This window comes from Protopterus annectens, chromosome 5.part1 (genome assembly GCF_019279795.1).
Source record: "Protopterus annectens isolate FY-2018-M chromosome 5.part1, PAN1.0, whole genome shotgun sequence".
In the NCBI taxonomy this organism is placed as follows: Eukaryota; Metazoa; Chordata; order Ceratodontiformes; family Protopteridae; genus Protopterus; species Protopterus annectens.
In genome coordinates this window covers 448,304,367-448,328,207 of record NC_056736.1, presented here as the reverse complement: position 1 = coordinate 448,328,207, position 23,841 = coordinate 448,304,367, and the positions used below count along the sequence as shown (strand labels likewise).

At 44.0% G+C, this 23,841-nt stretch overlaps 1 protein-coding gene across 1 annotated transcript in view; it reads right to left on the bottom strand.

Moving 5' to 3' along the window:
• Positions 1-23,841, bottom strand: part of NUP98 (nucleoporin 98 and 96 precursor) — a 1,998,548-nt gene that overhangs the window by 1,087,220 nt on the left and 887,487 nt on the right. The window contains exon 15 of the mRNA XM_044072823.1: positions 2,427-2,591. Within this exon, the coding sequence (XP_043928758.1) occupies positions 2,427-2,591 (165 nt within the window). The remainder of the gene's footprint in view (positions 1-2,426; positions 2,592-23,841) is intronic.

Sequence of the window (23,841 nt, the reverse complement as noted above, 5' to 3'; positions counted from 1 at the left end):
GGGTAAGAGAATGGTTAGCGGACTCTTCAGCCATCACCTGGGCTCATAGAAGAGCACAACGCATACAGAGCACAAAAATACAGTGTTAATCAAAGAAAAGGTAGAAGGCTACATGAATAAAGGAATTAAAACAGGATTATTGCTTACAAAGTGCAGCTACAGTTAAAATGGTAATGCTTTTGCAGAACAATCAGCACATCTTTTACAGTTCATAAAGCTGAATGCTAAAAGAGAGTGAACATTCTTTTTTGTAAGTTTTGCAGCCTGCTGTAGGAGTGAGATCAAGGTACAGCGTGGGGACTGTAAATTTCACCTTTCCCGTTGTGCAATCTCGGAGTTGGTATACACAATTAGAATGGGGTATGCATGCGAGGGTGGGGTGGGGGGGGGTAACCCCTGCATAAAACAGTATTTTCCCCATTCTTTTGGGATTCGATCTAAAAGGATTGATCTTTTGTTGTATGCACTTATGAGCATTCGCTGCTCCCTTAGGTAATCAGTACATCAGTGTACTGTAGGTTTAGAAAAGTTTTATAGAGCTAAATTAAAATGCAAGCATAAACATGTAAAATAACTTGCGCAATTTAAAATAAAACGAGTTTTATAAAAATAAAGGAAAATACAAGCATATAAATGTGAAGTGAAGAATTTAGAAGTGTTATTTCAATTTGTACAATATTACTTAATTGTTCTGATGCAGGACTTCATCTGAGGGAGAATGAAATCAGTTGTCTTTGAAACAGCACTACTGTGAGCATGTAAATGAGTTTTGCACTGTTGGCAAGTGTCAAAGAAAACCTGCGCACATATTCACCTACAAGTACTCCTAACATTTGGATATGAATAGACCCCCCCTCCCCAAGTTGATTTTGCAACCTAATTTCACTAGTGAGAAATTCCAACTGGCCCAGATGAAGTTGCAAGAGGCCTTCTTAACTACAGTTGAGACGAACGGAGGTCTGGCTAGCAGAATACTGGCATCAAGAGTGGCCTTTGGGCCACAGTCTGGATCTCTGTCGGGCTATTTGTCAGGGGAGGGCAATGACAAATTAATGTCATTGGAAAGGTAGTATATTAGCTGATACGCCTGCTTTGTAATGAACAGGCAATCCATTTGTATTTGTGTAAAATATCAATGGGAGAATTTGGCTGGTGAATGCAGCAAATCACCAGTTCATGTTTTCAGCTAAATTGAGTGCTGATGCCCGAATGGAGTCAAAAAGGGGAAGGTACATTCAAATTTTGCAAAAAATACATTTCCGGTGATATTTCTGCATGTGGTAAGGGACACTAACAGTTTTAGTTTAGCCAGTGGGCTTGTAAACGTAGCAAGAAATCAACAGGAATGGCTCCAGAAGAATTGTCACTATCTGTACTCAGTAACAACTGGAACAGCATTGTTTGAGGAGCCCTTACACAATGACTGGTGGAAATGCTTTCATTTTTTGAGTGGTACCGAAGAGCATAATGCAGGACTTAATGGTACTACTAATTAGCTTGTTGTTCACTATCCAGGTGTACAGAGAGAAACTCCCTCTCCTTCATAAAAGGAACTAGGGTCACAGTCTGCTCAATTAAGCTGAAGGACCATTCAAGTGAAGCACAGACAGCATGCTCTTCAACTATATTAACAGCAAAAGCTCATTTTGCTGGGTCTTTTGGCAACAGGTCAGGTAAGCTCAATGTATGCAGCAAGTAATCCAAGGTGAAGCAAACGCAGGCAGGAAATAGTAAATCCACACAGTTTACAGGAATAAGTGCTTTTGTCCCAAACAGTTAATTTGTCAGGAACTTCATCAGAAACAGTATAGATTCATCCTACACCAAATTTATGAAAGTAAAAGATGACATCATACCCTGTCTTGGAGCACAACTGTATAAACACACCCACTAATATAAATATATGAATATGCATATAAACACTATATTTGTATCAAAAAATTAAGAATGTACAAATAAACAATTATACACAAGGCATAAAAACAGTATAAAATATGAAAGAATTGGACAATTTTAAAAAATGCAAACATAATTACTACAAAAAACTATCTTTTGAGAGCTGTCAGTTTTAAAAGACTAGAGATAGAGACTTTCGTTTAAACCTGACCAGTAATATGGCGCATTTGCCATTTTAATTCCAATTTTTCCAAAAAAAAATAAGGCCATACACCACACCCCTTTCTGATACAGATACAACTTGTAAAACAAATTTAAGCATGTGTCCTGGATTAATGTGACATGCTTTACTTGTGCATTCACTTCCCAACAATCTCGAATATTTCTCAGATGTTCTCCCGTCCTGTTTTTGAGTTTATGATCCTTCTCCACATAAAAAAACATAAGCAGTTAGAAAGTACAACACAGGATTAAAGCATTAATGCAACAATTCCATGTTAGAAATACTGAAAAATGCAGCCCCTGTCTACCTGAACTGGGGATGGCATGTGGCCATTTAGAGCTGTTTGCAGGGCTTGCTGCTGCATGGGAGTTTGCAAGGAACCAACTTTCTGCTTCTTCACTTCCATCTTGGACACCTGCTCTTCATCCTCTTCATCAGAATCCTGCAGGCCATACTTTGAAAAATGGGAAACCTATAAAAGAAACAAATGACAAAAAAAAATCACATACAGCTCACAGAATACATTACTAAGGATCACAGGCAGAAAACCAGTATGTGGTTATTGGGATGAATTATTGGGGATCACAGGCAATATCTAGCCACTCACCAAAATTTAGATCATTTAGCTACCTCTCAAAAGATTTAAGAGCTAGAGTAGATGAAGCCCTGCCATGACGAAAATGACGACTGACCAGTTAGTAGCTAGACTGCTGGATAAGTCTGTAACGGAGGATGGAGATGAGCAGCTGATGCCAGCTTACCCATTCCTGGAGGAGAGAGGGAGCCTGTCGAGCCCAGTACAATGCTGATACCTACAGAAAAGAGGTGTACACCATGCATCACTAGAGAGACCATGGCTGAGCCTACCTTAAACACAAAAAAAACCCCTGATGTCTGCATTAATGACTACCACTCCAATCGTATCTCATCCTACAAGGAATGACTGGGCTGATTGCTGGCAGACTAAGGGGATAAATATATATTCACATGCATTTCTTAAACAAAATGAAAAGTTATGTACTCACCATAACGAAAGATCTGTAATGTGTGCTTCCCTTCAGTCTTTCTTCAATGATGAGTCATCAGTCAGCGTTTGGCCACTTCCAAACTTGTGATCCAACACTCATGCTCCTTCCCTTACCCATAATCCTCTTGTAAAGAGCAAGTTACCGCAGGCAAAGTTTACCTACACTATCAAAGGATAACTACCCTAAAGTAATTGAAACCTAACAGAAGGCCAAGCAACAGGACAAAGGAAGAAGCCAGCTGATATGCATCACCTTGAAATACACCCTATGGTAACTAGAAATAGCTCATCATCATTCCCAGAATGAACTAAAAGGACCATAAGGATGGGGGAAGGAGGGAGGAAAGATAATATGCAACACAGATCTACCATTATTGTGAGTGCCTAAGCTTTCTATCTGGTAGCTTTTCCATCCATTCCTCAACAGATGGGACAGTCCCCAGTAACCATAACACTTGAGTGGTCTTACGAAAGGATATATCAGAAAACAGCTGAACCAAAGGAGACTCTTGCTCTTAACTGTAAATCCAACATACGAGACAAAGGTGTAAATCTTGGACCAACTGGCTGCAGCACAGATGTAAAGAGGAACCTGAAAAAGGTGGCTGTAGAAGAAAAGTACAGTTGTGTACCTACCATAAATGTAGATGTTAGTGTGTATTCACTGTTGCAGTCATTACACTTGGGTTACCCTGCTGGCAGGCTACCCGCAGTCGGCCTGAATTCCAAAGTCCTGGTCCGGCGTCGGTTGCTGTCACCTCTTCCCTGATATCAGTGCGCCAGGGGTACATAAGATGCAGCAGACGCCATTTTCTTCAGTTTTTTCTTGCCCCAGATGTCAGGTGCCCCCAAGAAGGTAGGCAATACATATTGCTTATAAAAACATACACTAAAATAAAACAATACCTTCATCTACAAGCAAATACACCACATAGGTTGTATAGGATAGAAAAGTATAGATAAGTCCCAGCAAAGAAAGGGGGATGGAGGGAGGGTAACCTGGACTGCAACAGTGAATACACTCTAACATCTACATTTATGGTAGGTACACAACTGTACTATGTTCATCGTGTTTCACTGTTGCAGTCATTACACTTGGGTTGAATCCCAAAGCTGAGGTAGGGCGGCTGGGTCTAAATAGGATTTGGAGAGGCTATGAGGCCCTGCAGAACTGCAGTGGCAAAACCTGCTCTGGATTTAGAGTAAAGAGGTAAGTGATAATGCTTGGTAAAAGTATGCACTGAACTCCAAGTTGCAGCCTCCAAAATTTCCTTAGTTGGCACTCTGAGAAAGGCTGCTGAAGTGGCTGCTGCCCTGGTAGAATGTGGCCTAATATTCTCAGGCACTGATTTGCCATGCTGTGCATAGCAGAAACGAATGCAGTGTCCTATCCATTTTGAAATAGTCTGCTTTGAAATAGCTTTCCTTGTGATCCTGCAGCATATGCTACAAACAGTTGCTCATTTTTTCTGAAAGCTTTTGTTTTGTCCAAGTAGAAGCATAGCTGCCTGTGTATGTCCAAAGAGGGCAGAAGTCTCACCTTTATTCTGGGGATTTGGATAAAATGTTGACAAATGAATGGTTTGGTTAAGAGCCACACTGGATACTACCTTTGGCATAAATGTTGGGTTTGTCCTTAAGGAAACCCTGTCCGGATGAAAAATAACAGGTTCCACTGCCATTAATGCCTGCAGCTCTGAGACTCTTCTTGCTAAAGTTATTGCTAGGAGCAGAGCAGTTTACCATAAGAATTTTATATCAGCTGTATTGGCTGGCTCAAAAGGAGGCAGTGTGAGCTTTTCCAAGACAAAGTTGAGGTTCCATGTAGGTATTGGTGTTCTCCTTGGGGGTCTTATGTTTTTTGCCCCTCTGAGGTACTGTCTTAGCAGTGGATGTGAGAAAATAGGGGGTTCCGTATTGTAATGAGCTGAAATGGCAGAGGCGTGGATTTTAATTGAGAAGGATAGGCCTTTGTCCAGCATCTCAGTTAGGTATTGTAAAATCTGAGGAATATTTGGAACAAGTGGTTCAAGTCCTTGTTCCTGGTTCCAAGCACAGAATCTCTTCCATTTTTCTGCATAAGATTTCCTGGTGCTGGGCCTCCTGGCTTCCAAAATGACATCCATAACAGCTTTAGAGAGAGGTGTGTTCTGAGTGGCTATATTATTTGCCATACAGCCAGATTTAAAGGTTCTGAGTTGGCTGTGCAGGATCTGATTGTATTGTTGAGTCAGATGATGAGGAATTTGAGGTAAAGTTCAGGCTGGGCCTTGAGACAAGTTCTTTAGGATTGGGTACAAGTGCTGGGGTGGCCAGTATGGGGCAATTAGAATCAATTTTGGCTTCTCTTGTCTGACTTTTAGGAGTACCTTGGGGAGGAGAGGCAGTGGTGGAAAGGCATAAACTGTTAGGGTGTTCCAGCTGAATGATAGAGCATCCACTTTCCATGCTTGTGAGTGATAAGTCCTTGTGCAGAATCTCTGTAGTTGGCAGTTGTGAGGGGAGACAAAAAGATCTATGTTTGGGCATTCCCATTTCCTTGTTATCATGCTGAAGACCTGTGGATCTAGTTTCCACTCATGAGGGTCCATGAGGTTTCTGCTTAGTTCGTCTGCCAGAGTATTTTTCTTTCCTGGCAGGAATTGTGCCTGCAGATGTACTTGATAGGTCAGTGCTGTGTTCCACAAAGTGATGGCTTGCCTGCAGAGGGGGTAGGAATGCGTGCCCCCTTGCTTGTTTATGCACCACATAAATGTAGTATTATCCGTCCTCAGCAATAGTTGTCCTGGATGTAGTATATCCTTGAAGGCTGTCAGGGCATTCTGTACAGCTAGAATCTCTTTTTGATTGATATGAAGATGCATTTGGACCGCAGGCCACATGCCCTGAACATATTTTCCTGCCATGTGTGCCCCCCAGGCATAATCCAATGCATCTGTTGTTAGTGTCTGCCTGGCTGTGGGTAAAGTGAAAGGCTGTCCCTTGTGGTGGTGACAGGCTAGTGCCCACCATCAAAACACCTGTTGCAGGCAGGGGATGAGAGTTATTATTGTTTCCAGGCTATGACAATGTTGAGTCCAAACACTTTTTAGATACCATTGTAGTTTCCTCATATGCAGTCTTGCATATGGGGATTAGCAGGATGCAGGATGCCATGAAGCCCATGGCCTGCAGAATTTTCTTGCAGGTAACTGGGTCTTTGTTGCCATCATTTGAAAGTAATGAGTTAGTTGCCTTTGCTTGTCTGGCGTGAGATAAGCCATCTGGCAGTTGTATTTAAGCTTGCACCCAGGAATATTATCTCTTGAGAGGGCACTATTTTGATTTCTTTTTGTTTACTGTGTACCCTAGGCAAATGAGTAATCTTTTTACAAACACCACATGCTTTAGTAGAATGTCCTTGCTCTCTGCTTGAATAAGGCAGTCCAAGAAGGGATATATCTGAATTCCTTTTTGTCTGCAAAATGCAATTACTGGTGCCAGGCATTTTGTGAAGACCCTGGGTGCAGTAGATAAGCCAAAGGGCAGTGCAGACAATTGGTAATGCATTGAGCCAGCTATGAATCTGAGGTATCTTCTGCAAGATTGTCTGATTGGGATATGCAGGTATGCCTCTGAGGTCCAAAGTAACTAGCCAAGCCTTCTTGCCCAGCATGGGTAGAAAGTTGCTGCAGTGTCAACATTTTGAATTTTGGAACTTCCAGGAAAGCATTTAGAAAAGACAGGTCCGTTATTGGTCTCCATGCTTTGTCCTTTCTGGGTACCAAGAAAAGTCTTGAGTAAAATCCTTGCCCCTGCTCTTGTTGTGGTACTTTTTGAAAAGCCCTCATGTCCATGAGAGCAGAAATTTGTTTTTGTGCCTCTGCCCATTGATTGTGTGGCAGGTCTGGCATACCTTTTGACCATGGAAGGGTATGAAAGTGGAACCTGCAACCCTGAGAAACAATATTCAGAACCCATTTGTCCTGGGTGATCATGTGCCAGTTTTGTGAGAAAAGTGCCAGTCCCCCCCCCCCAAGGGTGCTGCCAAGATGTAGGTGCTTGGTATTTGTAGAGGAAAGTCATTGGGACAGTTTCCTACAAGGTTGTGATTTGTCTTCTCCGCCTTTGGGGGCCTGAAGCACCCCATTGTTTAGGTCTGTATGAGCCTTGGGGCTGAGATCTGCCTCTTGGGTGTCTGTATCTGCCTCTTTGTGGCCTGTCTGACACTGGAAAGGACCAATTTGTAGTAGGCCAGTTCCTGCTAAATCTAGGTGGCTGAACCTGTAAGAAATCCTTTACTGTCTGCATTGATTTTGCTTTATCCTCCATTTTCTTTAACACCTCTTCTGCCTTAACACCAAACAAAGTATCATGCTGTAATGGAGCATCCAAATAAGTTTGCTTTAACATGATCAGGTAAACTCTGTTCTTTTAACCAAGCATGCCTTTGAATGATAGAATCTGTAACTGCGGCTCTGCAAGATGCCTCTAAAGAATCAAAACCACACTGCAAAGTATGCTTTCCCACTTGTTAAGCCGCATGCAATAAATCCTGCATTTCCTTCCTTTCAGAACATTCAGAGCTTGTAAGCATTTTCTGTTTTAGCAAAAATATTAAGTATTGTTGATATTTAGGCATGTGAAACTGGAAGTTTAAAGCCCTTACAGCTAAAGTAGCAGAGGTGTAAACTTTCTTCCCCCATCTGTCCAGTGCTCTAGAATCCCTTATCAGAGGGAACAGGGTTTTTTGCAGTGGAAGCCTTGACCCCTTTGGGACCCTGAGAAATAGTTTCTGGATCAGCAGCAGGGTTTTTATAAAGAAATGTACGAGAATCTGGAACCCTGTAGTACCTATCTGGCTTAACTGGTGCTGGGGGTAAAGAATCGGGAATCAAAACTGGATTCAGAAAAAAACAATCAACAATATCTAGTACAGGGGGGATAGCAAGAGGCCTGTGCTGAGGCAATAAAAGAAAGTCTCGGAGCCTTTTCTTGGATTCTGAGCAATCCTGGCTCTCCCAATGGAAATGTTCCCTCATGGTGTGCAGGGTTTCCCCAAAAGAGTAGTCCTCAGGAGGAGAGGCTGAAGGGATAGATTCTTCGGCATCAGAGTCCTCATAGGGAGGAAGAGAATATCCCTGTTCTGAAGAAGAATCAGAAGAAATAGAAACCTGGTCAGAGTTATAATCAGTGTCTTGCCAAGGCCTTTTATCAGGATGGGGATGGGAACCCCTGATCAAAGTAATTAGGTCTTTGGCAATTTTGAGCATGTTTCTTTGGCATGGATGACTGTCCAGGAGAATGCTGTACTTGTTTCTTTGTCTTTAAAGGTGTTTTAGACTTTGCCTTAGCTGCTGAAGTGGTCTTGATAGTAAGCTGTGTAGGTCTGAAAACACCCTCAGAAGCCGATGCCTGCTCAGCGGCTCCAGACCCATCTGAGGGAATTGTTTCCGTAGGCCCAATACAGTACAGTTTTGTACCAACCATAAATGTAGATGTTCGAGTGCATACCCTGCTGCAGTCATCACACTTGGGTTATCCTGTTGTCAGTCAGTCACCGCAGTCGGCCTGAATTCCAAAGTCTTGGTCCAGCATCGGTTGCTGTCGCTTCTTCCCTGACTTCAGTGCGCCAGGGGTATATAGGATGCATCCGACGTCATTTTCTTCAGTTTTTCTTGCCCAGATGTCAGGTGCCCCCCAAAAAGGTGGTCAGTAAATAATACCAATCTTAAAAGTTTAGCACATACAAAACATCCCTCCAGCTATAAGCAAATACACCACAAAGGTAGCATCAGATTTTAAGGCATTGAAAAGTTTTAGTTAGGTCAGAGGGAATGGAGGGAGGGTAACCTGGACTGCAGCAGGGTATACACTCGAACATCTACATTTATGGTAGGTACAAAACTGTACTTTGTTCGTGTTACCCTGCTGCAGTCATCACACTTGGGTAGAATCCCAAAGCTAAGGATGGGAGGTGGAGTCAAACAGGGTTAGAGGAGGCTAGAAGGCCCTGCAGAACTGCAGTGGCGAAGCCAGCTCTAGTCTTAGAGTAAAGAGGTAAGTGGTAGTGTTTGGTGAAGGTGTATACTGAACTCCCAAGATGCAGCTTCCAAAATATCCTTGGTTGGCACCCCCCTGAGGAAGGCTGTAGATGTAGCTGCTGCCGTGGTAGAGTGGGGCCTTATGGTAGCAGGAACTGGTTTTCCATGATGGGTGTAGCAAAAACGAATGCAATGCCCTATCCATTTGGAAATGGTCTGTTTTGATATAGTCTTCCCTTGTGAAGCTGCAGCATAGGATACAAAGAGCTGGTCAGATTTTCTGAAAACCTTAGTTTTATCCAAGTAGTAACGCAGTTGCCTGTGAATGTCCAAGAAGTGCAGGAGTCTTTCTTCTTTGCTCTGTGGATTTGGGAAGAAGGTGGGTATATGGATGGTTTGATTTAGAGCCACACTGGATATGACCTTAGGCATAAAGGAGGGGTTAGTTCGTAGAGAAACTCTGTCTTGATGGAAAATGAGGAAAGGCTCTACTGCCATTAGTGCCTGAAGCTCTGAGACTTCTGGCTGAAGTTATTGCTAGTAGCATGGCAGTCTTCCATGATATAAACTAAGTCAGCTGAGAAAGCTGGCTCAAAAGGAGGTAGCGTAAGTTTTTCCAGAACAAAATTGAGGTCCCAGGTTGGTGTAGGTGCTCTCCTGGGGGGCCTAATGTTTTTGGCACCTCTGAGAAACTGCCTTAGAAGCGAATGTGAAAATAAGGGAGGATCCGTGTTGTAGTGGGCTGAAATAGCTCAGGCATGGATTTTAATAGATGAAAAAGAAAGTCCTTTGTGCAACATCTCAGTTAAATACTGTAGAATCTGAGGTATGTGTGGCTGAAGGGTATTTTGGCCATTAGCTTGGTTCCAGGCGCAAAACCTTTTCCATTTGTCCGAGTAGGCCTTCCTGGTACTGGGCCTCCTGGCTTCCAGAATAACATCCATAACAGCTTGAGGAAGAGGATCTGGTTGGTTGCTTAGGTGATTTGCCATGCAGTCAAAATTTAAGGTTTTGAGCTGGCTGTGTAGAATCTGTCTTGCTGTGTGAGCAAATGAGCAATTTGTGGCAAAATCCAAGGTGGGCTCTGGGCCATATTCCTTAGTGGGTACCAGTGCTGGCGTGGCCAGTCTGGGGCTATGAGTATCATTCTGGGTCTCTCCATCCTGACTTTCAGCAGCACCTTTATGAGAAGGGGCAATGGAGGGAAGGCATATACTGTCAGGTTTTTCCAATTGAATGAGAGTGCGTCCACTTTCCAAGCTTGATGGTGAAACGTCCTTGTACAACATTTTGTTAGCTGATAGTTTTGGGGGCTGGCAAACAGGTCTATGTCTGGGTGGCCCCATTTTTGAGCTACCATTGCAAATACTTGTGGATCCAGTTTCTACTCGTGGGGATCCATGATGTTTCTGCTGAGGTCGTCTGCCAATGTGTTCTTTCTTCCTGGCAGGAATTGAGCTTGTAGCTGAACTTGGTAAGCCAGTGCTGTGTTCCACAAGGTCATTGCTTGCCTGCATAGAGAGTAGGAGTGTGTACCCCCATGTTTGTTTATGTACCACATTACTGTGGTGTTGTCCGTCCTTATTGTAAGCTGTCCTGGATGTAAGAGGTCCTTGAAGGCTGTCAGGGCATTCTGTACAGCTAGCATTTCTTTTTGATTGATGTGCAGATTCCTTTGATCTGCAGTCCATATGCCTTGAACGCACCGTCCTGCCATGTGTGCCCCCCAGGCATAGTCCAATGCATCTGTTGTCATAGTTTGCCTGGCTGGGGGCAAGGTGAAAGGCTGACCCTTGTTGAGGTGACATGCCTGTGACCACCACAGAAACTCTTACTGAAAGCAGGGAATGAGAGATCATTGTGTCCAAGCTGTGACTGTGTTGAGTCCATACGCTTTTTAGGTACCACTGTAATTTCCTCATATGCAGCTTTGCAAATGGTATTAGTAATATGCAAGATGCCATGAAGCCCAAGGCCTGCAGAATTTTTCTTGCAGGGAGTTGGGTCTTTGTTGCCATTGTTTTGAAATATTGAGTCAGTTGTAGTTGTTTGTCTGGCGTCAGATAAGCCATCTAGGCCGTTGTATTCAAGCTGGCACCCAGGAATGTCATTTTGTGAGGGTACCAGTTTTGATTTCTTTTCGTTTACTGTGTACCCTAGGCAACTTAGAAGGTGTTTTACAAAAGCCAGATGATGTAAGAGGATGTCCTTGCTTTCTGCTTGGATGAGGCAGTCGTCCAGGTATGGGTATATTTGAATTCCTGTTTGTCTGCAGTATGCAATTACTGGTGCCAGGCATTTTGTTAAGACCCTGGGCACAGTGGATAAGCCAAAGGGCAGTGCAGAGAACTGGTAATGGGTTGAACCTGCAATGAAACGGAGGTATCTTCTGCAACTTTGTCTGATAGGGACATGCAAGTATGCCTCCTTGAGGTCCAGCGTTACTAGCCATGCTTTCTTGCCCAACATGGGAAGAAGCTGCTGTAGTGTTAGCATCTTGAATTTGGGTACATGTAAGAAGGTGTTTAGAATTGAAAGGCCCAGAATGGGTCTCCAAGCATTGTCCTTTCTGGGGACTAGAAAGAGCCTCGAGTAAAATCCTTGGCCTTGCTCCCGTATAGGTACCAGTTGAATGGCTCTCGTGTCCATGAGAGCTGTAATTTGTTTTTGTGCCTCTGCCCATTGATTTTGCGGCAGGTTTGGCATTCCTCTTATCGTTGGCAAGGTGGGGAAATGGAATCTGTATCCTTGTGAAATAATGTCTAGGACCCACTTGTCCTTTGTGACGATGCGCCAGTTGTCTGTAAAAAGTGCTAATTTTCTAACCAAGGGAGCTGCCAAGAGCGTTTTGCTTGGTAATATGAGGTTTAAGTCATTGTGTTTGCCTTCTAGTAGTTTGGGGCCTGTCTTCTCCTCCCTTCTGTGTTGCAGTGCCCCATTGTTGAGGTTTGTAGTGGGTTTGTGCTTGTCCTCTGCCTCTTGGGCGACTATTTACCCCTCTGTGGTCTGTCAGTAGCTGGAAAGGACCAATTTTTTTTGGCCAATTTCTGCTGAAGCAAGGGGGCTGAACCAGTAAGAAATCTTTTACCGTCTGCATAGATTTTGCTTTATCCTCCATTTTCTTTAAGACGATTTCTGCTTTAACTCCAAATAGAACATCCTGCTGTAAGGGAGCATCTAGTAACTTTGCTTTAACATGATCAGGCAGAGTTTGTTCCTTTAACAAAGCATCCCTACGTATAACAGACCCAGTAAAAGCTGCTCTACAGGAAGCTTCCAAGGAATCAAATCCACATTGTAAAGTATGTTTGCCCACCTGTTACAGTGGTACCTAAAAAGCGTATGGACTCAACACAGCCACAGCTTGGACAAAATATCATCTCTCATTCCCTGCCTTCAACAAGAGTTTATATGGTGGTCACAGGCATGTCACCTCAACAAGGGTCAGCCTTTCACCTTGCCCCCAGCCTGGCAAATTATGACAACAGATGTATCGGACTATGCCTGGGGACACATATGGCAGGACGGTGCGTTCAAGGCATATGGACTGCAGATCAAAGGAATCTACACATCAATCAAAAAGAAATGCTAGCTGTACAGAATGCCCTGACATCAAGGACCTCTTACATCCAGGACAGCTTACAATAAGGACGGACAACACCACATTAATGTGGTATATAAACAAGGGGGTACACACTCCTACCCCTCTATTCAGGCAAGCAATGACCTTGTGGAACACAGCACTGGCTTACCAAGTTCAGCTACAAGCTCAATTCCTGCCAGGAAAAAAGAACACATTGGCAGACGACCTAAGCAGAAACATCATGGATCTCCACGAGTGGAAACTGGATCCACAAGTATTTGCAATGATAACTCAAAAATGGGGGCACCCAGACATAGACCGGATTGCCAGCCCCCAAAACTATCAGCTAACAAAATTTTGTACAAGGACATTTCACCATCAAGCTTGGAAAGTGGACGCACTCTCATTCAGTTGGAAATCCTGACAGTATATGCCTTCCCTCCATTGCCCCTTCTCACAAAGGTGCTACTGAAAGTCAGGATGGAGAGACCCAGAATGATACTCATAGCCCCAGACTGGCCACGCCAGCACTGGTACCCACTACTAAGGAATATGACCCAGAGCCCACCTTGGATTTTACCACGAATTACTCATTTGCTCACACAGCAAGAAAGTCAAATTTTACACAGCCAGCTCAAAACCTTAAATTTGGCTGCATGGTAAATCACCTAAGCAACCAACCAGCTCCTCTTTCTCGAGCTGTTATGGATGTTATTCTGGAAGCCAGGAGGCCCAGCACCAGGAAGGCCTACTCAGACAAATGGAAAAGGTTTTGCACCTGGAACCAAGCTAAAGGCCAAAATACCCTTCAGCCACACATACCTTACATTCTACAGTATTTAACTGAGATGTTACACACAAAGGACTTTCTTTTTCATCTATTAAAATCCATGCCTCAGCTATTTCAGCCCACTACAACACGGATCCCCTCTTATTTTCACATCCGCTTCTAAGGCAGTTTCTCAGAGGGGCCACAAACATTAGGCCCCCCAAGTACCTACACCAACCAGGGACCTCAATTTTGTTCTGGAAAAACTTGCGCTACCTCCTTTTGAATCGGCTTTCTCAGCTGACTTAAAGTTTATATCATGGAAGACTGCCCTGCTGCTAGCAATAACTTCAGCCAGAAGAGTCTCAGAGCTTCAGGCACTAATGGCAGTAGAGCCTTTCCTCATTTTTCATCAAGACAGTGTTTCTCTACGAACTAACCCCTCCTTTATGCCCAAGGTGGTATCCAGTGTGGCTCAATCAAACCATCCATTTACCCACCTTCTTTCCAAATCCACAGAACAAAGGAGAAAGACTCCTGCACTCCTTGGACATTCACAGGCAACTACATTACTGCTTGGATAAAACTAAGGTTTTCAGAAAATCTGACCAGCTCTTTGTATCCTATGCTGCAGCTTCACAAGGGAAGGCTATATCAAAACAGACCATTTCCAAATGGATAGGACATTGCATTTGTTTTTGCTACACCCACCATGGAAAACCAGTTCCTGTTAGCCTAAGGCCCCACTCTACCAGGGCAGCAGCTACATCTACAGCCTTCCTCAGGGGGGTGCCAACCAAGGATATTTTGGAAGCTGCAACTTGGAGTTCAGTACACACCTTCACCAAACACTATCACTTTTCACTTTCCTCTAAGACTAGAGCTGGCTTCGCCACTGTTGCAGGGCCTTCTAGCCTCCTCTAACCCTGTTTGACTCCACCTCCCATCCTTAGCTTTGGGATTCTACACAAGTGTGATGACTGCAGCAGGGTAACACGATGAACATAGTACAGTTTTGTACCTACCATAAATCTAGATGTTCGAGTGTATACCCTGCTGCAGTCCAGGTTACCCTCCCTCCATCCCTAACTAAAACCTTTCAATGCCTTCAAATCTGATACTACCTTTGTGGTGTATTTGCTTATAGCTGGAGGGATGTTTTGTTTGTGCTAAACTTTTATTGGTACTATCTACTGACCACCATTTTGGGGGGGCACCGGACATCTGGGGCAAGAAAAACTGAAGAAAATGGTGTTGGATGCCTCCTATATACCCCTGGGCTCTGACGTCAGGGAAGAAGCGACAGCAACTGACGCCGGACCAAGACTTTGGAATTCAGGCTGACTGCGGGACCGCCTGACAACAGGATAACCGTAGTGTGTTGACTGCAGCAGGGTATACACTTGAACATCTACATTTATGGTAGGTATAAAACTGTACTTTTCTGCCACTTACACCATGGTAAACCTGTGCTCAAGGGCATTAGGTCTCATTCCACCAGAGCTGCAGCTACTTCAGCAGCCTTTCTCAGAGGAGTACCAACCAAAGCATTCTAGAGGCTGCTACTTGGAGTTCTGTTCACACCTTTAAAAAGCATTACCTTTTGCCTCTAAGTCCAGGGCAGGCTTTGCCACTGCAGTGCTGCAGGGCCTTATAGCCGCACCTAATGCTGTTTAGCCCCAGCCTCCCAACCATAGCTTTGGGATTCTACCCAAATGTAATGACTGCAACACAGAAACACGAAGAACATAGTACAGTTGTGTACACTTACCATAAATGTAGATGTTAGAGTGTATTCACTGTTGCTGTCCAGGTTACCCTCCCGCCATCCCCCTGTCATTCTGAAATTTATCTTTCCTTCTCTATATTCTGCAACGTATGTGGTGTATTTGCTTGTAGATGAAGGTGAAGTTTATAGTGATGCATGTGTGTGTGTGTGTATATATATATATATATATATATATATATATATATATATATATATAGAGAGAGAGAGAGATATTTATATATATATATATATATATATATATATATATATATATATATATATATATATAAATTTGCTACCTTTTTGGGGGCACCTGACATCGGGGGCAAGAAAAACTAAAGAAAATTGCATCGGCTGCATGTTTTATACACCTGACGTCATGGAAGAGAAGACAGCAACCGACGCAGGACCCAAGACTTTGGAATTCAGGCTGACTGAGGGCAACCTGCCAGCAGATTACCCAAATGTAATGACTGCAACAGTGAATACACTAACATTTACATTTATGGTAAGTGTACACAACTGTACATTCCTGGAACCAAACTCAGGGGATGGGCACAGTAGCATCCAATTTACCTCAGATTATTCAATACTTAACTGAGATGCTTCACAAGGGCCTTTCCTTTTCCTCCATCAAAATTTATGCCTCAGCCATTTCAGCTCATTACAATACAGAACCACCCCTCTTTTCTCATCCACTGCTGAAGCATTTCTTCAGAGGGGCCGAAAACTTAATACCACCCAGGACAGCCCCTACTCCAGCCTGGGACCTTAACTGTGTATTGGAAAAGCTCACGCTACCTTTCTTCGAGCCAGCTGCAAAGGCAGAGTTGAAATTCCTTTCTTGGAAACCAGCCTTCCTTCTCGCCCATCACTTCAGCAAGAAGGGTGTCTGAATTACAGGGCCCTCGTAGCTGTGGAGCCTTTTGTCATCTTTCATGCGGACAGGGTGCCCCTCAGGACCAATCCCTCCTTCATGCCCAAGGTGGTATCCAATGTGGCCCTTAATCTGTCCATTCATTTGCCAACCTTCTTTCCTAATCCACTCCTTGGACATGCACAGGCATCTTGGATTTTACTTGGACAGGACTAAACCTCTTGGGAAATCTGAACAGCTGCTGGTTGCATTTGCTGTAGGGGCAGAGCTGAAAGCGAGGGGGCTGAACCAGTAAGAAATCTTTCACCGTCTGCATAGATTTTGCCTTATCCTCCATTTTCTTTAAGACTTCTTCTGCTTTAACCCCAAATAGGACATCCTGCTGTAAGGGAGCATCTAGTAACTTTGCTTTAACATGATCAGGCAGAATTTGTTCCTTTAACCAAGCATGCCTACGTACAACAGACCCAGTAACAGCTGCTCGCTCTACAGGAAGCTTCCAAGGAATCAAATCCACATTGTAAAGTATGATTGCCCACCTGATCAGCTGCATGCAACAGATCCTGCATTTCCTTCAATTCAGACTGTTGAGGATGTGTGCTCATCTTTTGTTTTATTTGAGACATTAGGAATTGCTGGTATTTAAGCATGTGAAATTGACAATTTAGTGCTCTCATAGCTAGAGTGGCTGATGTGTAAACCTTCTCCCACCTATCTAGTGCTCTGGAGTCCCTTTCAGAGGGTACCGGATTTTTAGCCATAGAAGCCTTAGCCCCCCCTTTGGGACCCTGGGAGATGGTCTCTGGGTCAGCAACAGGGCTTTGGTAAAGGAATTTGTGAGAGTCAGGCACTCTAATATCTATCTGGTTTGGCTGGAGCAGGAGGCAGAGAATCTGGATTTAGACTAGATTCTAAGTAAACATCATCCACAATGTCTAAAACTGGGGGGATAGCAAGTGGTCTGTGCTGGGGGAGTAAAAGAATCTCTCTGAGCCTTTTCTTTGAGTCAGAGTAGTCCTGACCTTCTCAGTGGAAATGTTCCCTCATGGTGTGTAAGGTTTCCCCAAAGGAATAGTCTTCAGGGGGAGAAGCTGAGGGAATGGAATCCTCAGCATCAGAATCTTCATAAGGGGGAAAGGAGTAATCTTGTTCCTCAGAGGAGCCAGAGGAAATAGACACTTGATCAGAGGAGGCATAAGCTGCCTCTTGTCTAGGCCTTTTGTCGGGTGGGGTTGGGAACCCCTGATTAAAGAGATCAAATCTTCAGCCATTTTAAGCATCTGTTTCTTAGGCATGGGGCCTTGAACTAGAGACTGAAGTGCAGTCTTTTTTGGTTTTAGAGGAGTCTTAAGCTTAGGATACGGTTTTATGGTGAGCGTTGTCGGTCTGAAGACACCTTCAGAAACTGAAGGTGTTTCTGCAGCACCGGCTTCTCCTTCTGCAATGTCGTCGGTAGGGTCTAAGGAAAATGGCTGCGTTGGCCTAGAACTCTCTGCCAGAGAGTCCAAAGTGGTCTGGGGTTCCAATTCTGCGGTAGCCAGGGGCTGCGTAAGCACCTCACTGAAAACCGGTGAACCTTCGACCAGCCCAGCTGAGGCCTCTGAGTCTGGCTTGGATCTAGGCTGCCTGTCCTTATCTTTGCGTTTTTTGTGCACGCCGGTAGTCGGTTGCTCCGACGGCATAGTGTAATTAAATTTTCTACCGAAGTAGTGTTGTGCGAAATCAAAGCGTCGCTTTATAGTTTGCTTATTGAACCTAGCACAAAACCGACAACCAGTGACGTCGTGGTCTGGGCCTAGGCAAGGTATACAATAAGAATGAAAATCCTTATGAGGTATTTGCTTCCCACAAGAAATACAATTGTTAACTTTTTCTGACATCAGTCTGAGGCAAGAAAAGTTTCCCCAATGGGGTACTTAGCTTTATTGAAGACTTTGGATCTGAAATTAGACTTCGAAAATCTCAGGAGTCGGCCGACCGGCACTTGCGAACTGCTTCTACTTCAGGCACCGCGCGGCAAGAAAGACTGAAGAAAATGGCGTCGGATGCCTCCTATATACCCCTGGCGCTCTGACGTCAGGGAAGAAGCGACAGAAACCGACGCCGGACCAAGACTTTGGAATTCAGGCCGACTGCGGGACCGCCTGACGACAGGATAACCCTAGTGTGATGACTGCAGCAGGGTAACACGAACATCGGATGCAATGGCTTATCCACTTTGAAATTGTCTGCTTTGAAATGGCCTTTCCTTCTGGCCCCGCAGCATATGATACTAGTAATTGCTCAATTTTCTGAGAGCTTTTGTCCAGCTCAAGTACAATCTTAGCTGTCTGTGTACGTCCAAGGAATGCAGAATTCTCTCCCCCTTGTTCTGCGGATTTGGATAGAAAGTTGGCAGATGAATTGTTTGGTTAAGGGCCACACTGGAAACCACCTTAGGCATAAAAGTAGGATTTGTCCTCAGACACCCTGTCTGGGTAAAATATGACAAAAGGCTCTACAGCCATGACGGCCTGTAGCTCTGAAACTCTTCTTGCTGAAGTAATTGCTAGCAACAGAGCTGTTTTCCATGATAAGAACTTTAGATCAGCGAAAGCAGCTGGTTCAAATAGAGGCAGGGTGAGATTTTCCAACACATAATTGAGGTCCCATGCAGGTAATGGTGATCTTCTAGGAGGCCTTAAATGTTTGGCTCCTCTAAGATACTGAGTTAGTAAAGGATGAGAAAAGATTGGTGGCTCTGTATTGTAATGAGCCGAAATGGCAGATGCATGGATTTTGATTGATGAGAAAGATATGCCTTTGTCAAGCATCTCAGTCAAGTATTGTAATATCTGAGGAATATTTGGTTCTGCTGTAGCAGTTCCTTGTGCTTGATTCCAAGCACAGAATCTTCCATTTGTCAGCATAAGATTTTCTAGTACTAGGCCTTCTGGCTTCCAAAATGACATCCATCACAGCTTTACTGAGAGGTGTTGTTTGTAGGACTACAAGATTAGCCATGCTGCCAGGTTCAGAGTCTGTAGTTGATTGTGCAGGATCTTATTGTTTTGCTGGGACAATAGTTGCGGTCTCTGAGGCAAGGTCCAAGCTGGGTATTGAGACAAGTTCCTTAGGATTGGGTACCAGTATTGGCGGGGCCAATCCGAGGCAATTAATATCATCTTTGGCTTCCCTTGTCTGACTTTTAGGAGGACCTTTGCTAGAAAAGGCAGAGGAGGAGCGTAAACAAATAGGTTTTTCCCAACTGAAGGATAGGGCGTCCACTTTCCATGCTTGTCTGTGATAAGTCCCTGTGCAGAATCTTTTCAATTGATAATTTTGAGGAGAAGCAAATAGATCTATGTCTGGGCTCCCTCATTACTCTGTTATCATGCTGAAGACTTGTGGATTTAGTTTCCACTCATGAGGATCCATAAGGTTTCTGCTTAAATCGTCTGCCAGTGTGTTTTGTTTTCCTGGCAGGAATTGAGCTTGAAGATGCATCTGGTAGGTCAAAGCTGTGTCCCACAGTGCCATGGCTAATTTGCAAAGGAGGTATGAGTGTGTGCCCCCTTGCTTGTTTATATACCACATCACTGTGGTGTTGTCAGTCTTTATCAGCAGTTGTCCTGGATGAAGTAAGTCCTTGAAGGCTTTTAGGGCATTTTGGACAGCTAGCATCTCTTTCTGGTTGATATGCAGATGCATTTGTTTTGGTGTCCATAAGCCCTGAATGCATCTTTCTGCCATGTGGGCCCCCCAAGCATAATCTGATGAGTCTGTTAAGGTTTGGCTGGCAGGGGGTAGAGTGAAGAGCAGTCCCATGTTTTGGTGACATGCCTTTGCCCACCACAGAAACTCCTGTTGCAGGCAGGGAATGAGAAGAATCATTGTTTCCAGACTGTGTGAATGTTGACGCCATACACTTTTTAAGTACCACTGAAGTTTCTTCATATGTAGCCTTCCATATGGAATTACTAGGATGCTGTGAAGCAGACAGCCTGCAGAATTTGTCTTGCAGAAGACTGGGTTTTTGTTGCCATCAGTTTGAAGTAGCCAGTTGCCTTTGCTTTTCTGGCGTGCGGTAAGCCATCTGGGCAGTTGCATCTAAGCTTGCACCCAGGAATGTTATCTTTTGAGAGGGTACCAGTTGTGATTTCTTTTCGTTTACTGTGTACCCTAGGCATGTTAGAAGCCTTCTCACAAACGCCAGGTGTTGAAGAGTGTCCTTGTTCTCTGCTTGAATGAGACAGTCGTCCAAATAAGGATATATCTGTATACTTCTTTGTCTGCAAAATGCAATTACTGGTGCCAGGCACTTTGTAAAGTCCCTGGGCGCAGTAGATCAGCCAAAGGGCAGTGCAGAGAATTGGTAATGCATTAAGCCAGCCTTGAATCTGAGGTATCTTCTGCATGAGTGTCTTATTGGGACATGCAGGTATGCCTCTTTTAGGTCTAAAGTCACCAGCCAAGCATTCTTTCCCAGCATGGGCAGAAGCTGCTGCAAATTCAGCATTTTGAATTTTGGAATGTCCACATATGTGTTCAAAATCGATAAATCCAGTATTGGCCTCCAGGCCTGGTCCTTTCTGGGTACCAAGAACAGTCGAGTAAAAACCTTGTACTTTTTCCTGTTCTGGTACTGTCTGAATGGCCCCCATATCCATGAGGGACGTAACCTGTTTTTCTACCTCTGCCCATTGATTTTTTGGCAGATCTGGCCAACCATTTGCCATTGGCAGAGTGTGGAAATGGAATCAGTGTCCCTGTAATACAATGTTCAGTACCCACTTGTCCTGGGTTAACTGCCAATTTTGAGCAAAAAGTGCTAATTTTCCCCCTATGGGTGCTGCCAAAAGATAAGTGCTTGGTGTAGGCAGAGGGAAGTCATTGGGATTGCTTTCTGTAGGTTTGCGCTTTATCTCCTCCAGATTTGGAGGTGGAAGCGCCCCATTGCTTTGACCTGTATGAATCTTGTGCCTGGTATCTGGAACCCTTAGGGAGTCTGGATTTGCCCCTTTGAGCTCTAACACAGGAAAGGACCAATTTTTTGTAGGCCAGTGTCTACTGAATTTTGGTGGCTGCACTTGTAAGAAGTCTAACAGTTTGCATAGACTTGTCTTTGTCTTCCATTTTCTTTAGAACCTTTTCTGCCTTAGTACCAAACAGAGAATCATGCTGTAAAGGTGCATCTAGCAATTTAGCTTTAACATGATCAGGCAAATTTTGTTCCTTTAACCAGGCATGCCTCCTAATCACAGATCCAGTAACTGCAGCCCTGCAGGAGGCCTCTAAGGAATCAAAACCACATTGCAAAGTATGCTTTCCAACTTGTTCAGCTGCATGCGATAAATCCTGCAATTCTTTATTTTCTGCACATTCTGAAATCATCATTTTCTGTTTCAGCAATCCCATAACATGTTGGTACTTAATCATATGAAATTTACAGTTTAAGGCCCTGATTGCCAAGGTTGCAGATGTATAAACCTTTTTTCTCCCATCTGTCTAGTGCCCTTGAATCTCTGTCAAAGGGTGTAGGATTTTTTGCTGTTGAGGCCTTAACTCCCTTTGGACCCTGCGAAATAGTTTCAGGATCAGCAGAAGGATTTTTGAAAAGGAACTTGTGAGAGTCAGGAACTCTAATATCTATCAGGTTTTCAGGAAGCAGGAGATTAAGAGTCAGGGGCCATGCTAGATTTAGAAAAGGCATCATCAACAATGTCCAGTACAGAAGGTATAGCTAAAGGCCTGTGCTGGGGCAGGAGTAAGAAATCCCTAAGCCTCTTTTTAGAATCAGAGAAATCCTAACTTTCCCAACGAAAAAGCTCCCTGAGAGTACGCAAAGTTTCATCAAAAGAGAAATCCTCGGGGGGTGGGGGTAGGGCGTTGGGGGGGCAGAGGGAATAGAATCTTCAGAATCAGAATCCGGGTCAGAAGTATCATAAGCAAACTCAGTCCTAGGTCTCTTAGAGGGGGAAGGTTGGCTTCCCCTGATTGAAGTAATAAGATCTTCACAGTCATTCTTATCATTTGTTCTTTAGGCATAGAGGCCTGACCATGCGGTCTGGGCGCCAGTTTTCTAGGCATGGTTCGAGTTTTAGGCCTTGAAGAAAAAGATGGCGCCGGTTTAATATGCAAGTCAGTAGGCCTGAATACACCCTCATAAGCCAGTGCCTGCACAGCGGCTCCGGACCCATCCAAGGTAGAGACATCCGCAGGTTCCACAGTTGAAGCATCTCGTGGCATACCAGACTCCGAATGGGTCTCAGCAGAGACCTGCGAACCTGAAGTAGCGTGTATCAGGGGCTGCGAAAGCGCCTCGCTGCGTACCAGCGAACTGGGCGGCTTGTCCCTGTCTTTATCTTTGGGTTTCTTCGGAATGTCGGTAGTCGGATGGCTTACCGAATACCTATCAAGATAACTGAACCGAGCACCAAAAAATTTAGAAGCGCAAATATACAGACGCTTGATAGTTCGAGGTTTTAATAAGGTACAAAACCGACAGTGAAGTACGTTGTGGCCAGGGCCTAGGCAAGGAATACAGTGCGAATGAAAATCTTTGCGGTATTCGCTTTCCACAAGAAATGCAATTGTTTACTTTTACTGACATCAGTTTAGAGCAAGAAAAAGTTTCCCCAATGGGGTACTTAGCTTTTAGTTGAAGACTTCGGTTCTGAAACTCAAACAAAAATTTCAGCAGTCGTCCGACCGGCACTTCTGAAAGTACAGTTGTGTACCTAACAAATGTAGATGTTAGAGTGTTATTCACTGTTGCAGACATTACACTTGGGTTATCCTACTGGCAGGCTACCCGCAGTCGGCCAGAATTACAAAGTCTAGGTCCGGCGTCGGTTGCTGTCGCCTCTTCCCTGACGTCAGTGCACCAGGGGTATAAAAAGTTGCAGCCAATGCCATTTTCTTCAGTTAATCTTGCCCCAGATGTCAGCTGCCCCCAAATAGGTAGGCTAAAAAAATTATGCCAAGAATGAAGCAGCAGCCTATACAAAAGGAGTTTTGGAAAATCTTACTGGATCATACTTTGATATGATGTTACGGACGATGTACGGGATTTATTTTATTAGGGTATAGATGAGATCTGTATATAGTTCTTTGTAGTTTGTAGTATGTTTCTGTTTTAGATTTATGTATATGGTATGTATGTATGTTATTAATGAAAACACCTAAATCTAATAAGATTTAAAAAAAAAAAAAAAAAAAAAAAATGCCAAGAAGCATGCATGTACTAAAATAAACATTTCCTTCATCTACAAGCAAATACACCACATAGGTTGTATAGAATAGAGTACAGAAAAGTCCCAGCAAAGAAAAGTGGATGGTGGGTAACCTGGACTGAAACAGTGAATACACTCGAACATCTACATTTATGGTATGTACACAACTGCACTATGTTAATCGTGTTTCACTGTTGCAGTCATTACACTTGGGTTGAATCCCGAAGCTGAGGTTGGGTGGCTGGGCCTAAAAAGGATTAGGAGAGGCTACAAGGCCCTGCAAAACTGCAGTGGCACAGCCTGCTCTGGATTTAGAGTAGAGAGGCAAGTGGTAGTGCTTGGTTAAAGTGTGCACTGAACTCCAGGTTGCAGCCTCTAGAATGTCTTTGGTTGGGACTACTCTGAGGAAGGCTGCTGAAGTGGCTGCTGCTCTGGTTGAATGTGGCCTAATGCCCTTAGGC